The sequence below is a fragment of the Miniopterus natalensis genome, chromosome 11 (assembly GCF_054644295.1).
Source record: "Miniopterus natalensis isolate mMinNat1 chromosome 11, mMinNat1.hap1, whole genome shotgun sequence".
Taxonomy (NCBI): Eukaryota; Metazoa; Chordata; class Mammalia; order Chiroptera; family Miniopteridae; genus Miniopterus; species Miniopterus natalensis.
In genome coordinates this window covers 30380106-30395371 of record NC_142091.1, presented here as the reverse complement: position 1 = coordinate 30395371, position 15266 = coordinate 30380106, and the positions used below count along the sequence as shown (strand labels likewise).

The following is a 15266-nucleotide window of genomic DNA, read 5'->3' as shown; positions in this document are numbered from 1 at the left end:
AGATTTCTGGGAAGGATATGAAACATCCTGTTGCATGACTTTCATTATCTGGTTTTATTTAGCCTGATTTTTAGGAAAATGGAGAAAATTGAAATTTCTAAATGACTTAGACTAACTTAAATGGAAAGCCAGGAAAACTAGACAAAGCTATTCAAACACGTCAGCAATCAGAGTTATAAATCTAACTTGGATCTTGCAGCGGAAAATTGCAAGAGCATACATTTTATTCAAAATCCTAGGTCCCTGACTAAATTATTAACTATTAAGTTTTAACCAACTTATCTATCTCAATTTCTTAGGTACATTTCTTGGGTACTTGGGGAAGAGCAGGGTTGGGAAAGGTGGCCTACTTCCTCCTTTCACTTCCTTACCCCAGAAAATCTAAAAGTATTTACTTGGCTATAAAAGGAACTAGTTTTCGTTTTCCTAACATTTCAAAAGGCTGGGAAGGAGATAACAGCTTACGAGAACCTTACTTAGTACTCTAAAGGGGTAGGTGATGTCACAGGATATCCTTAGTTTGAAAGACTGGACTTAACTCCCCGAAAGGGCCCTCATTCCCAGCTTTGGAAAGAACCCAAGAACTGTGTGTGCTGCCTCCCAAGCATGCCAAGCCCTTGGGTCAAACATTTCCAAATGTTCTATTAATTCCTTCTGTTTATAACTTCATATTTTTTCTCATCCTTTGACATTTAAAAATTGTAAACTTTTCTTTAAGGCATTCAAGCTTGTAATCAAGCCGATTCTCTCTCAACATACCAGATCCTGAAGCACTAACCCCCAGCTTTGTAATTGAGTATTATGGACTTAATGGTTCTGCTAAATTGTTTAAGGCAGGTGGATAATACGTGCTCTTCTTTCTAACCCCAAGCCACCAGCAATATTTGAGCCTTTACGATGCCAAGGCATTGTTGTATATTATCATTAGTTGCATATTTGTTCCCTGGACTGTAGACTCTTTAGAGAGAAGGAGCCACGCCTGATTCACTTTTGTATCCTTCTGCATCTAGCACAGAGCCTTGCCATAGTGAGAATCCAAGCATTTAATGAATGACTAATGGCATAGAGGTATGCATGTGGTAATGCACTGACTGCCTCCAGATTCTAAAATACAATAATTAAATCTCAATTACAAACCAAAAATGTTAGCCATCTCTTTCTAAGCGCTCATGTCAGTTACACTCTTGGCAACTCCTAACAGATGCTGAATCTAAACCCCTGAGCCTTTCCTGTCTCCTGCTTCCTCAATACACATTAGTCTTTCCAGCTTGGGGAGGGAGAGAGGTGAGTTGAGGATTCTATCTGGTAACATTTTTCTGTATATTCTTTCCACCAACAAGCCTCCTTTAGACAGAAGTTATCAACATACACTTATTAAAAACTGATAGCTATATCAAGGTAACTGGCAAATTTTGTGGGTAGAGTCAGCCATACTTCTTACTGTTAATTAAACCTGCTACATCTATCAATGACCCTCCATCACCTGCAATACAAAAGCCAGACTCTTCAGCATGATTCGCCTCTTCTCTCATTGTACAGTTCCTCTCCTACTTCTCCCAACTCCCACTCTGTATTGTCCACGCTGAAATAACTGTGCCTTCACATGTGTGGTTCCTTCTGCCTAGAATGTGCACTCTCCTCTCTGCCTAGGGAATCCCTCCATGGCCTTCAAGATACGGATTAGATGTCATCTCTTCTGCTAATTCTCCCTCAGGACCCCACACCCCCATCACTGACACCCAGCTGACATAGGCTGAACCTCTGTCTCCTCCCACAGCACCTGGGCAGCTTCCCATGGTTTTATCACACTCTTTTCTGTTTTTATTACCATCTTCCCCACAAAGCTAAGGGATATTTGAAGGCTATTTTATCTCGCTGATCCTTTTTCCCAAAGTGTACTGTAGTTTCTGGCACATAGTAGGCACACAACACAACTGAATGAACAAACGAATGAACACTATCCATCTACCTGATGTTTCTCAGAACAACCCCAGCAATAAAAGAAAATTGTATTATAGAGGCTGATAGAAAGGGCTTTAGGACTGTACTTCTCTTTTTAAAAATGCTGTAATTTACTATTGTTTTCCAGTGTTTTTAGTTTTCTGTGTTGTTTGAAATTAACCTTATATAGATCCTCATTTAGCTATTAATATACCACACTGATAAATTAATTAGTCTTATGTTCTTATTTATCTCTGCCTCTAGCCTCATCTGTGAGTCTTATGATGTTTTGAGAGAGTAGGAAAGGCCAACTCTTGCCATTCAGTAATAAATGCCTAGCCCTACAAACATGTTCTGCAAATGACCTGGAAAAGAGTCCCACCCGTTCCCTTTAGAGAGGAAGGGCAAAGCAAACCCAGTAATAACAATACAGGATAGATTGTCCTCTCAGGCAAAAGCACTCTTAGGAGTGGAATTTCTTATAGAAGGCTAAGTAGAACTAAGTAAGTACCAACCATCCATTCTCTTCCCCTGAGAACAGATTGCAAATCACAGGAAGGAAGTTGAAGTATTGGAAAAAGCTATTCACGAACTGGAAGAAGAAAATTTGGTGCTCATTGATCAACTATTCAACTGTAGACTTGTGGATCTCAAAATACCCAGGTGAAATGTATTAACATATCTAAAAAGTATTTTATAAACCTTTGCGTCTATAAAAGCTATTTTTAAAGATGCCTTAATTCTTCAGTGCTCCAGCCAGATTGCAATAGTTGAAAAGGAAGGGACTCGCAGAATGGCTGTGGTAAAGGTATACGATTGTGACAAGTGACCATTGGTACAGTGCAAAGCTTGACTTGCTTTTCCTGGCAGTACACTGCAGTCATAATAGCAAGCACTTACTGTGACTGTCACAGCTGCAGACCTTCAGAAGCCTCCAGGCCAGCCGGGAATATGAGCATGAAAATCAATGCAAAGCAGTGCAGGGGAAGGTGTGTGAGGTACGGGGTTAGCCCAAAGGAGGGCGTGGCCAGTTTCGTGGCAGCTTCCTGGAAGTGTTCTGCGCTTCTCCCTGCCTTGTAGAGTATAGAATTGTTTCCTTTGATAGTTGGTGAAAGGGTAAATAGCCTGGCATTCAAAGTCACATCGATTCCTGTACAAGAGAAACCACACATGTACATGGCTTTGTATTTTAGGTTATCGCTTTCTTACCTGACAAAGAAGTCTTTGTATAACAACCTTGATGGAAAATCGGGGCCCTGGAATTAAAACTCAAAGAGGCATTCATAATTTGAACGAGTAGTCAGAAACAAGAAATCATCTAAATAGTAGCATGTTTAGGGAGAGAGGGGAAATGAATTACACAATGTAAGGTGTACATGTGCAAGATGGGAGGGACACGTCCGGGTCTAGGAATGAAAGCAGAGAAGTTCAACAGAGTGGAAGAGCCAGGAAGCCATTTCCACTCAAGTCGTTCCTGTGGCTTGTGTGGCACGGAAAAATACTAGTTGAGTCATAACAAAGTATTTGTTGCTTACAAACTTCCTCATGTATCCCAAAAAGGGTGGATGCAGGTAAGTTGTGGGGTTTGTGTTTGCTGGGTTAAGTGACAGGTGTCAGGATACAAGGTTGGAGAAACTGGGAGACAGTGCAGCTCCTTCACGGGGTGAAAGCCGGGTGGGGCAGGACGGAGCAAGAGCCGCCTGCCTCCTCCCCACAGCTGGCCTGTGCTGCCCTGGAGAGGTACGTGCCGTTGGGGGTGAGGCAGGCAGTCAAGCTGAACGGATTAGTTGATTGGTGAGCTCCCGTATCTCCAGACTCTTAAGCTGATGCCCCTGAGGCCCCTAGGAGGTGGGGGCCTTCCTGTCCCCCACCAGGCAATGCTCTCTTTTGCCTGCCCTCCTCTCTAGGCTCAGTCTCCAGCCCCACACGCCTGCCCCGCCTCTAATCGTTGCTATCTGCTCTTACTGACCTTTTAAAAAATATATCTTTATTGATTTCAGAGAGAGGAAGGGAGAGGGAAAAGGGAAAGAGAAAGAAACATTAATGATGATGCATCGATCGGCTGCCTCCTGCATGCCCCCCGCTGGGGATCGAGCGCAGCCCAGGCCTGTGCCCTGACCCCGGATTGGACCTTGACCTTCTTGCTCACAGGCCAGTGCTCAACCGCCGGGCCAGCTCTACCTGCTGTTCACTGTCCTCTTTTCTGAACCAGCCAAACCTGAGAAAAGAGCTCCCCGTGCACTGCCAGCCCGTGTCCTGCTTCGCCGGCTCGGCGGCTGTATCTGCCGGTGCCGACAGGACTGTGACGCGCTGACTCTAACAGAGGGGAATTCTTTCATTGGCCAGAGGAAACTTGGCAAGGAGAGGAAAGGAGATGAGAAGCTTTTTAATGAGGATTTGCAAGTTGTTTGCTGTGTCATATGCAGTTTCTCCCTCCCCTCTGTCTTCCCCACAACCATCTTCAGTAGAATCCACATTGTTCATCAGTGCCCTGTGGGTTGGTTTTCTTCAGTGGGAGACATGAGTCTTGCTTCAGAGTTGGGAGAGATTAAATTAAAATCCCCCCAAGGAAAAAGAAACAGTAGGGAGGCATCTGTAAGAGCTGGGTCAGGTGCCCCAGTGTACGCGGCTGCACGCTGAGCTTTTCCTTTGTAACCGGCATCTACCACACTGGCGACTCCTTCTTTAATGTCTGCTTCCTTGCTGGACTTTAAGCCCCTCGAGACAACTTTTTAGGGCATTTTAGAAAAACCTCCATAAAGAAACAGAGGAACATGTAAACCGTCAATTATCTGTTACACTTCTTATCCAGAGGAAAGCTTTCCATATACTCAGGAGCTGTTACTGTACCCATTTTCAAGTCAAAGAAATAAAATACATACTGTATATTTTATAGTAACCACCTTTCCACCTCTTCTGTTGAGAATTCAGTCCTGTGTAATGATACTAGTAAGGGCGCTGAGAAGTAGACATCAACTGTCCTCAGTGGACATATAAAAAGTTCTGTTTTCTCATGTGGATGAAGAATGGGCTGTGCCAGCTAATAGAGTTGGTACATTTCCCAGCCTGAGCTCCCTCAACTCCTTCCCTTCACAACTCACATAGAAGGTCATAGTGTCTGCTCATTAGATGAGGTGAATGTCAGCCAGAGGTGACTACCCAGGAACTGAAGTGCCACAGGGTTGAAGCAAAGTGGACTAATGCCTACAAATCTATCCAACCTGACTTCGTACAATAACATTCTTTAAAGTATTTTCTATATCATTAAATATCAAGTGCCTCTGGCCTATGGCCATACAAAAGTGACAATAAACTAATGATTAAGAGAGAAACCAGATGTATGAAGGCTATGGCATTTAGTAAAATCTTAGTTATTCTAAATGGTAAAACTAGAAAAGAAGAGAATTCTATGGCCTCGGACTCCTCTACTTGAAGACCAAAGCTACATATGAAGCTAACCTTCACTAGGTAGGCCTTAAGAAGGTTTTACAGATACAAATATTGTATGTAGTTGCATTATTTTCTGGAGGCTTCAGCATTTTGAGTAATACTTTATTCGTGCTCTTTAAATAACTGGCAGGGTGTAAACCAGGGGATTCACTCTGGTTGCCAAGCTGCTAAGCGCGAGGGGCTGTTCGCATATCTTAAGGGTCCAATTGCTTCCTGCCGTCTTCAGGCAAACCTGATGGAAATGCCATCCGGAGCTGTCAAGGCATATCTTTTCTGATTGAAAATTCCGTGGGAATCTGAAAAGGGGAGCGGAGTTAAGCACATGCGCAGAAAGCTGCAACAGCAGAGCGACTCGCAGGCCGCAGCTGAAACGTGCCACTCGGCGGACGCCAGAGCCCCCACGTCAGCTGGGGTTCCTCCTGCTCGCTCTTTCTCTCCTCCTCTTCATTTGCAAGCCGCCCCACTCAGGCCACTGGCATTTGTCACCTGGATTCCTCCGGCAGCCACCTGACTGGTGTCTTGCTCACTCTCATTTCTGGGACTTTCAGTGTGCTATTCCCTGATCATGAAATGCCCTCCCTTCGCCCCAAGTTCTCCCTGGCAAACAGCCCTTGGCTCTTCAAGACACAGCTCAGGTTTTATATTCTCCGGGAAACCAGCCCCGCTTCCTAAAGCTGAACCAGGTGCTGCTTCTCTCCGCCCGCAGCACTTCTCACACTACGCTCACTACCCAGCATGGTGCAGACTGTCACCCTAAAATACCGCAAGCCTGCCTGCCACCCCGCTGGGCCCTATACCCTCCTCAAGGGCAGAAACTGTGTCTCATTTTCATCTATGTGTCTCCAGCACCCAGAAGAAACGCAGACACTAGTGAGCACGTGGCACAGTACTTGCTGACTGACAGACTGCTTTTCTTATTTGTTCCTTCAGGCGCCTGTATCTTACCCAAGCCGCTGGGCAGGAAGAGCCACCTGAAAAAATGCCAGAAATACATACAGGTATTATTTTATTGTAATGGCAAGTTAAGAAAAAACAACATTATTGAGCATCTATTATGGACAGGCACCTCATGCCCAAGGAACAGATGCATATTCAGGGAAGAGATACCTGCCAGCCCCTCCACACTCTTCCTCTCACAGCACTGGTCCTGTTTCCAAGTCAAAGCCACCATGTTTCACAGGGAATTAAATAGATACTGTTGGAAAGAGACGGACTGTTTTCTACTCTGGTGTGGTTTCCACTTTGGCCAACCAACTAAAATACCAACACACACAAATCTTCCCATGATTACTGTAACTTAACAGCCAACAGAAGGAAATGCAGCTCAAATAGTGTCTGAAAATGGGGCTTGTCCTCACTTTAATACACAGATTCTACATTTCTAATTCTCAAATTCATCTCCTCCAAGAGATTCTCAGTGGTCTTTCAAATTAAAAATGTGACAAAGTATGTATTGTAGTTTAATTTTATCTGTCTAAAATACATACATAATTAATTTCTTTTCACTCATCCTAGAAAAGTCAAAATCAGAACCCGTAGAAGTAGAAACTAGAGACACAGAGAGCTCATCAATTGAGATCGGTGCTTTACCCCTTAGTCAAGAGGACAGCATCATATCTGACCAGCAGCTAAACACAGACAGAGAGAGCTCATTTACAAAGTTTGTGGCTTCTGACATGAAATATTTACTCTATGAGGATGAGCAGGATTTCAAGGTAAGATTAATAAACAATTTTGACTACTAAGATAATGCTGTTTTATTATTGGAGAAAATTAACCTACAATACGGATATTGAAAAATTCTATTTGCAATTACGGGTAAAATGTGCCCACCATTAACATCTCATTGGATACTATTTTTACCCCTAGCCTTGCCCAGTTTGCTACCTATATTCATTTATACACCTCCATTGCTAGTGTACCATATATTTTATCTAATAATACATAACAAATTACCCCCAGACTCAATGGCTTATAACAATAATCATTTATTTTCTTTCAGAGCTTCTGTTGGTTAGGAAATTCAGGAAGGGCTCCAATGGACAGTTCTCATTTGAACACTCAGGCAGTTGCAGTCCTATGTTGGCTGGAGCTGCAGTCATCTGAAGGCTTGATGGGGGCAGGAGGACCCCTTTCCAAGGTGGCTCACTCACATGGCTGGCAGGTTGATGCTGACTACGCTGGGGGCCTCAGTTCCTCTTCACAGGCCTCTCCACAAGGCACTTTTATTGGCCCTTTGTTATGGCGTCTGGCTTCTCCAAGAGCAAGCAATTCCAGAGACTAAGACAAAAGCTGCAATGTTCTGCATGGCTTAGCCTTAGAAATCATACACCATCCCTTCCCTCATAATCTATTGGTTGATGTAGTTACAAAGTTCCACCCAAGTGGAGGCAATGTAGTTCATACATCTTGAAAGAGGAAGGTTGGCATCACATTGTCAGAAAAGCATATATATTAAGGATATATATATATAAAAGGATATATATTAGCTTGGACATCTTTGGAAAGTACAAGCTGCCATATATATACCATTGAATGAAACCTGAAATATTCAAGCCTTTTGTTGTTGTTGTTAATCCTTGCCGGAGGGTATTTTTTCCATTGATTCTAGAGAGAGTAGAAGAGAGAGAGGAGAGTGGGGGAGCTAGAGAGAGAGAGGAGAGAGAGAAACATCGATGTGAGAGAGCCACACCAACTGGTTAGCTCCCACACGCGCCTCGATCAGGGGTGGGGAACCTGCAACCCAGGTATGTGCCCTTGATGGGGAATCAAACCTGTGACTGTTCAGTGCATGGGCTGATGCTCTAACCACTGAGCATGCCAGTCAGGGCCAAGCTTTTTTATTTAAAACCTTTTGGTACATTATAGTTACCCCCACATTGACCCCTTGCTCTTTTCCTTCTTGGTATTACCAATAACTTAAAAAGTTCTCCTAGAACTTAGTTTTTTATGAAAAAAAGTGATATAGGAAAGCAGAAGAAACTGATTAAATCAACAAAGATCATTTTAACTAACTACAACTCAGTCCTGCCACCATCGAGTAACAGTTTAAAGACTAAAGATCTAGTCCCTATAGCATTCAAACACCCCCATGAGTGCCTTGGAATCATGACACTTAGTATGTTTCGATGACCTCAAGTGGACAATTGTCTACAAAATTCTAAAATTGGATACCACTTGGTTGAATGAAAAACCTTTTTACTTAGAAGTTTTTGATGTGGTAAAAATGGCATTGTGTAGGCTATGGATTGAATGACATCTTCCTGCCCCACCATTTCCTATGTTGAAGCCCAAACACCCAATGTGACTATATCTGGAGATAGGGTCTTTAGGAGTTAATTAAGGTTAAGTGAGGTCATAAAGATAGGGTCCTAATCTGATAAGATTGTGGCCTTATGAGAATAGGCTCCACTTTGTGAGGACACAGCAAGAAGGGAGTCATCTGCAAGCCGGGAAGAGAGCTCTCACCAGAACCCAATCATGCTGGCACCCTGATCTTGAACTTCCCAGCCTCCAAAACTGTGAGAGAAGAATTTCTGTTGTTTAAGCCCCTTAGTCTATGGTATTTTGTTATGACACCCTGAGCAGACTAACACAGTGTATGAAGATTCTGAACTATGTGGTAGATGTCTATCAATTTGCTTTTCTCCTCTCTTACATTTAGTATAGTTCTATAACTATATACTTTCAAAACTGAATACAGTTATATGCATTTTTGAGTAACAAAACATCGATTTCCTTTTTCATTTTTTGATATTCCTAAATTTGAATCAATGTTTATTGAGACTCCCGCAACACTCCAGGTACGTGTTAGATGCTTGGGAATTTCAGGGGGAGAACAGGATGAAATGAAGTCTCAAAGATGCCTAGATGGCAGGCACCATCCTCAGATCCCTTACAAGCTAATAGAAGAGAGATAAGAAAATCATTAATTACTGTGCTAGAGGAATGTATCACCGGTGGCTGCCTCTCTGACCAGTCTGTGAGCCTATCATTGCGCCCAGCACTTGATACACAGCCTGGAACATGGTGGGAACTCAGGAAAGGTTTGTTGAAGGAATTCAAAAGAAGTGTTGAAGGAATTCAAAAGAAAACATGACTTGGGAAAGCTCCCAAGAGGAAAGCACGTTAGGTAGGGCCTGAGCTGTTTGGGGGTGGCTGTGGGATTTCACATAAATTAGAGTTCTAATTCTGTTTGTTGAGATCTTAAACTATAGTTAGTTTGGCAGAATATGATAAGTTCTATTTATACAGCAGCCAAAGGTCCTGTGAAAAGGGCAAAATTCATAAAGAATTTGCTCAATGTTAGAATATTAATAGTCAAAGTGATGTTTGCACGTCTTTCCCTTTGTTCTTGAATAATATAGAAAACTGTGCTGTGGTTACATCCTATATATAGCCCACATTTTCTTTTACCAGTTAAGGACCTTGCAGAGAATATATCTCCCTGCTCTGGCTGGGGCCCCTCCTCCACCCAACCCCCTGAAAGACAGGCCTTGCCAGACTGGCTGCCTGATCTTTGGGAGACCATGCCCCCCTGGGTATCTAAGTTTACAGAGTGGCTTTTATTTTTAGTGGCTCTCATATTTCATGTTATACAGCACTCAGGCAATGAAGAGGGCCATGAAACCTGTCAGATAAAGGGAGCCTTATCTATTGAAGCTGGTAACCTCTCCTATTCTCTTCTGTATCTGTTCTCCATAGGATTATGTAAACTTGGGCCCCCTAAAAGTGAAGCTCATGCGTGTGGAGAGCAAGAAAATGCCAATTCATTTTCAAGAGAAGGAAGTGCCCGTCAAATTCTATGAAGATGCCAGCAGCCCAGAAAGCCACATCACATATAAAATGATGAAGCCTTTTCTCTAAGACTAAAAGCTGCAAAGTAAAAACTACTTTTCCTTATAAATTTTCTTTAGGAACTGCAATATGTCAGCTGCCCATTTTGTTTATACTTTGGTCCATTTTTAAACAAGCTGCATTTCTAAGGGTCATAATTATATTTAAAATCGAAGTTCCCAGTATTCAGCTATCCACTTACCTGCATGGCATGAACAACAAAAACAAAAGTATAAGTTATATTTCTATATTCAAGTAATCAGAAGCATGACATTGGGCCCAAGATGGTCTCTGAGGTTCTTTACAACTTAAAAATCCACTGGTTAATCTATGATTCCAATATGAAATAGTTCAATTAGAAATTTTTCTAAGAAAAATTTAGAGGTTTACATAGCACCAACTACACATCTTTCCCTCTGAGAATGCTAAATGGCAGTTAACCATTCCACATTCCACAGTTCAAGCCTACTCTTCTTTAACCTTACAATATTTATAATGAATATAAAACATTTCACAAACAAATACATTTGAGGGTGGTCATTTCCATCAGCTCTGTCAAATCTAAACTGCTGTGTTCTTACCCAAGGCATTACCATTTCCCTCTTATGGGTGCCACAAACCCAGGCAACTGTGAGTGGGCCTGAGTTTGATTTACATCAGCATTTCATTTAAAGGCAAGATCTACTTAGAAAGCTTTCTACAAGGAACACCTTACAAACATGAGGCCCAGATAGATTGAAAGTTAATCCACCATGCAAACATTAACAAAAAATAAGGTGGTGAGATTAACTATCAGACAAAGTAGACTTTAAAGTAAGAATTGTTAAGAGAAATAAAGAGAAAGTGACGAGGAAACATTTCTTAGAATAATTTCCTAATAAATAATTTATTTCCTAAATAAACCCATCATGATGATATAACAATCCTAAATTTATATGTACTGATAAAGATGACCTCAAAATATATAAAGCAAACTGAAAAACATATTTTTATATACATATATACTTATACATATATTTACCAAACTGAAAAACACTGTGGCAAACCTTATGTTGTGTACATTTTATCACAATAAACAAAAGAAAAAAGACAGAAAAATTCACAATCAGACTTGAAGATCTTAAGATACCTCTTTCAATAACTGATAGATCAATCAGATTTAAAAATCATTAAAGACATAAAAAGTTGAACAACTTTAGACTACACATTCTTTACAAGTACACATGAAGCATTTATAAAAATGTACCATATCCTGAGCCATAAAGCAAATCACAACAAATATTAAAAAATTTGAAATGCATAGAACACAGATCTCCAACCTGAGTACAAAAAAAATGAAAGTAAGCAAGACACTTCTAAAAAACCCATGGGGAGCTTGGTTAGCGTGGTTCAGCTGTTGAGCATCGACCTATGATCCAGGAGATTTTGGTTCGATTCCCGGTCAGGGCACATGCCCGGGTTGTGGGCTCGATCCCCAGTAGGAGGCGTGCAGGAGGCAGCCGATCAATGACTCTCGTCACTGATGTTTCTACCTCTCTCTTTTCCTCTCCCTTCCTCTCTCTGAAATCAATAAAAAAATTAAAAACCCATGGGTGAAAGAAAAAATTATAAAGAAATAATATTTTAAATTGATAATAAAAAATATGACATGTCAAAACTTGTGGGATCCAGCTAAAGTGGTGCTTAAAGAAAAATTTATAACTAAGCTCATGTATTAAAAACAAGAAAGGTTGAAGATTCCACCTAAAATTTCATCTCAAAAATCTAGAGAAAATAGCAAAAATAAACTTAAATAAAGTAGGATAAAGGAAGAATAAGGAAAAATCTATTAAATAGAATGCTGACCTATGAAAAAGAAAATCAACAAAGCCACAAGGTAGTTCTTGAAGGGTTAATTAAAACTGTTAACCCCTAGTAAGACTAACAAAAAATGAGAAAACAAATGAAAAAGAAAACCACTAATTTTTATGGACACTGTTAAAAGATAGTAAGAAGAAATTATAGGAAAAAATTTCCCAATAAATTTAGCAACTTAGATGAAATGGAAACATTTCTTGAAAAACATTTCTGAAAAACAGGAAAAATAAAAATTCTAAATAGTCCTAGATCTGTTTTAAAAAATCAAATCTGTATTTAAAATTTTTCCCACAAGGAAAAATTTCAAACCCAGATGGTTTGCCTCACTGATAAATTTTTGCAAACATTTAAAAAAGATATAATTCCAAACATACATAAACTCTTTCAAACAATATAGAGAAAAGAAACAATCCAAATTGGTCTATTAAGTAAATAAAATTATAATACAAAAACCTGGCAAGTCATTACAGGAAAAAATTACAGGCAAAGCTCAGTCAAGATGGTGGTGCGCAATCAGAAAGAACTTATGCACCCCTATGTTCATAGCAGTGCTATTTGCAATAGCTAAGATCTGGAAAGAGCCCAAGTGCCCATCAGTAGATGAGTGGATAAAAAAACTCTGGGGCATTTACACCATGGAATACTATGCAGCTATAAAAAAGAAGGATCTCTTACCCTTTAAGACAGCATGGATGGACCTGGAGAATATTATGCTAAGAGAAATAAGCCTGTCAGAGAAAGACACGTATCACATGATCTCACTCATATATGGAATCTAATAAACAAAATAAACTGATGAACAACATAGAACCAGAGTCATGGATACATGGTAAAGACTGACAGATGTCAAAGGAGAGGTGGGTGGAGCTGATGGGATGAAAGAAGGTGAAGAGAATAGCCAAAGAACATATATGCATGGCCCATGGACACAGACAACTATGTGGTTAGGGCCAGAGAGAGGAGAGGGTGGGGTCTAGAGGAGAGGGGCAAAGGTGAGGGCTGGGGGGTTATAAAAACTAAAAACTACATCTGGTATATGGGTAAATGTGGATTTGGCAGTGTTCTACTCAGCTCCCTAAGCCTGTTGTTCCCTATGTAACTCACTTCCCTGGAAAAAATGCCATAAAATCACTAACCATATAAAAAGATTGATAAATTAGATTCTATTAAAATTAAGGTCTCTTGCTGTGGCTGAGTAGGGATCAGTTGGTTGGAGCGTTGTCCTGTATACCAAAAAGATTTTGGGTTTGATTCCAGGTCAGGGCACATAACTACAGAGTGTATATGGGAGGCAACCAATCCACGTTTCTCTCACATCCATGTTTCTCTCTCTTTCTCCTCCTTCCTCTCTCTCTAAAATCAATAAACATACTCTTTGGGTGAAGATAAAAAGTTAACATCTTTTTATTTAAAGATACCATTAAGAGAGTCAAAAAGCAAGCCACATACTGGCAAACTATATTTCCTATGCATGTATCTAACAAAAAAAATCATATAAAGAACTTTTACAAATCAGTAGGAAAAAACACAAATGACTAGTAAATACAAAAAAGAGATTAACATTATTACTCATCAGGGAAAAGCAAATTAAAACCAGGAGATACTAGTTTACACCCAATATAATGGCCAGAATTAAAAAGTTGCAAATAGTAAATGTGGACAAAGATGCAGAACTGCTTGAATTCTCATACAATTGTTGATGGGAGCACAAATTGGCACGAACACTTTGGAGTATGTATGCAGTATTTATTAACGCTGGACATACATATACAAATATATATGTATTTATATATATCATAATCAGCAATTGCACTCAACTTATTATGGAACAGAAATGAGTGCTTATGTTTACCAGAAGACATGGATAAAAATATTCCTAACAACTTTACTGATAATAGCCCAAAACTGGAAACTACCCAAATGACTATGAGCAGTAGAATATGTAAATAAATTGTGCTATATTCGTGCAATGGCATACTATACAGCAATAGGAAAGAATAAACTGCAAAATGTGGCTACCTAGGTCAATCTTATGGACATAATATTGACTGACAAAAGACAGAAACAGGCCCTAGCCGGTTGGGCCCAGTGGTTAGAGCCTTGGCCCCTGGACTGAAGTGTGTCATGTTTGATTCTGGTCAAGGGCAAGTCCCTTGGTTGCAGGCTCCATCCAGGGCCCTGTGGGGGAGGCAACCAATGGATGTGTGTCTCTCACATTGATGTTTCTCTCTCTCTCTCTCCCTCCCACTCTCTCGGAAAAGCAATGGAAAAAATATCCTCAGGTGAGGATTAAAAAAATAAAATAATGTTAAAAAAAGATACAGAAAAGCATATATAGTATGATTCCATTTACACAACATTCAAAAACAGGACAGCATCTTGATAATAGAAGTCAGAATAATGGCTATCTTTGTGGTAGAGAATGACTGAGATGGTATATAAAGGAGTTTCCTGGTCATCTTTATCAACGAAGGGTCACCACCACCAATCTCATGCCAATCCAGGGTGCAGAAACCGATAAACTTGATTCAGGTAAACGCTTTGCAAACCCCTGAAACAGCCCCCCACCAAAAACCAAAAGTGCAAAAGGTAGGCAGCCTTTTACAGAGAAAGTTCACGCTCTAGTTCCTGATTGGCCCATTTTTATGCAAATGAGGACTCCAAATATGCACAGTCTGATTGGTCCAAATAGCATTGGCCTGATTGGTTGGCTTCTTGAGTTCTGATTGATTGTTATGGAGCCACTCTGATTGGTCAGTATACATGCAAATGAGGATATAGGTAGCAGTTCCACCTGGACAAAACAGGTGTCAGTCCTACAGGTCAAAAGACAATAGGAGGAGCTCCCTCGTAAGGGCTGACCCAGCAGGGCGCAGCCCGGGAGGCCGACAGCTCGGTGGGTAGCTTCTCCCTGAGATGCAGCGTGTGCGGGAGGCCTCTGTCGGCAAAGGCTGCGAGACTCTAGTTATAAATTTGTGCCCACGAGAAGCCCTTCTTAGCAGGTATATTCCCTCTGGAGTTCCACATGTTGCTCTGAATGGCAGTTAATATGGATGAGCTCACTTTGTAAACATTCATCAAGCCAGACACTTAAGATCTGTGCATTTGACTGATGTATAGGTCAAAGAAGTTTTTCCCCAAAACTGTCCTCCAAACACCGATATCCCAGTTCATTCCGTGAA

At 40.9% G+C, this 15266-nt stretch overlaps 1 protein-coding gene across 1 annotated transcript in view; it reads left to right on the top strand.

The window, feature by feature from the left end:
* CCDC83 (coiled-coil domain containing 83) overlaps positions 1–10257 on the top strand; it is a 42883-nt gene extending 32626 nt beyond the window's left edge. Inside the window, exons 7-10 of the mRNA XM_016206733.2 lie at positions 2483–2604; positions 6322–6389; positions 6907–7106; positions 10096–10257. Of these exons, the coding sequence (XP_016062219.2) occupies positions 2483–2604; positions 6322–6389; positions 6907–7106; positions 10096–10257 (552 nt within the window). The remainder of the gene's footprint in view (positions 1–2482; positions 2605–6321; positions 6390–6906; positions 7107–10095) is intronic.
* Positions 10258–15266: the final 5009 nt, after the last annotated feature.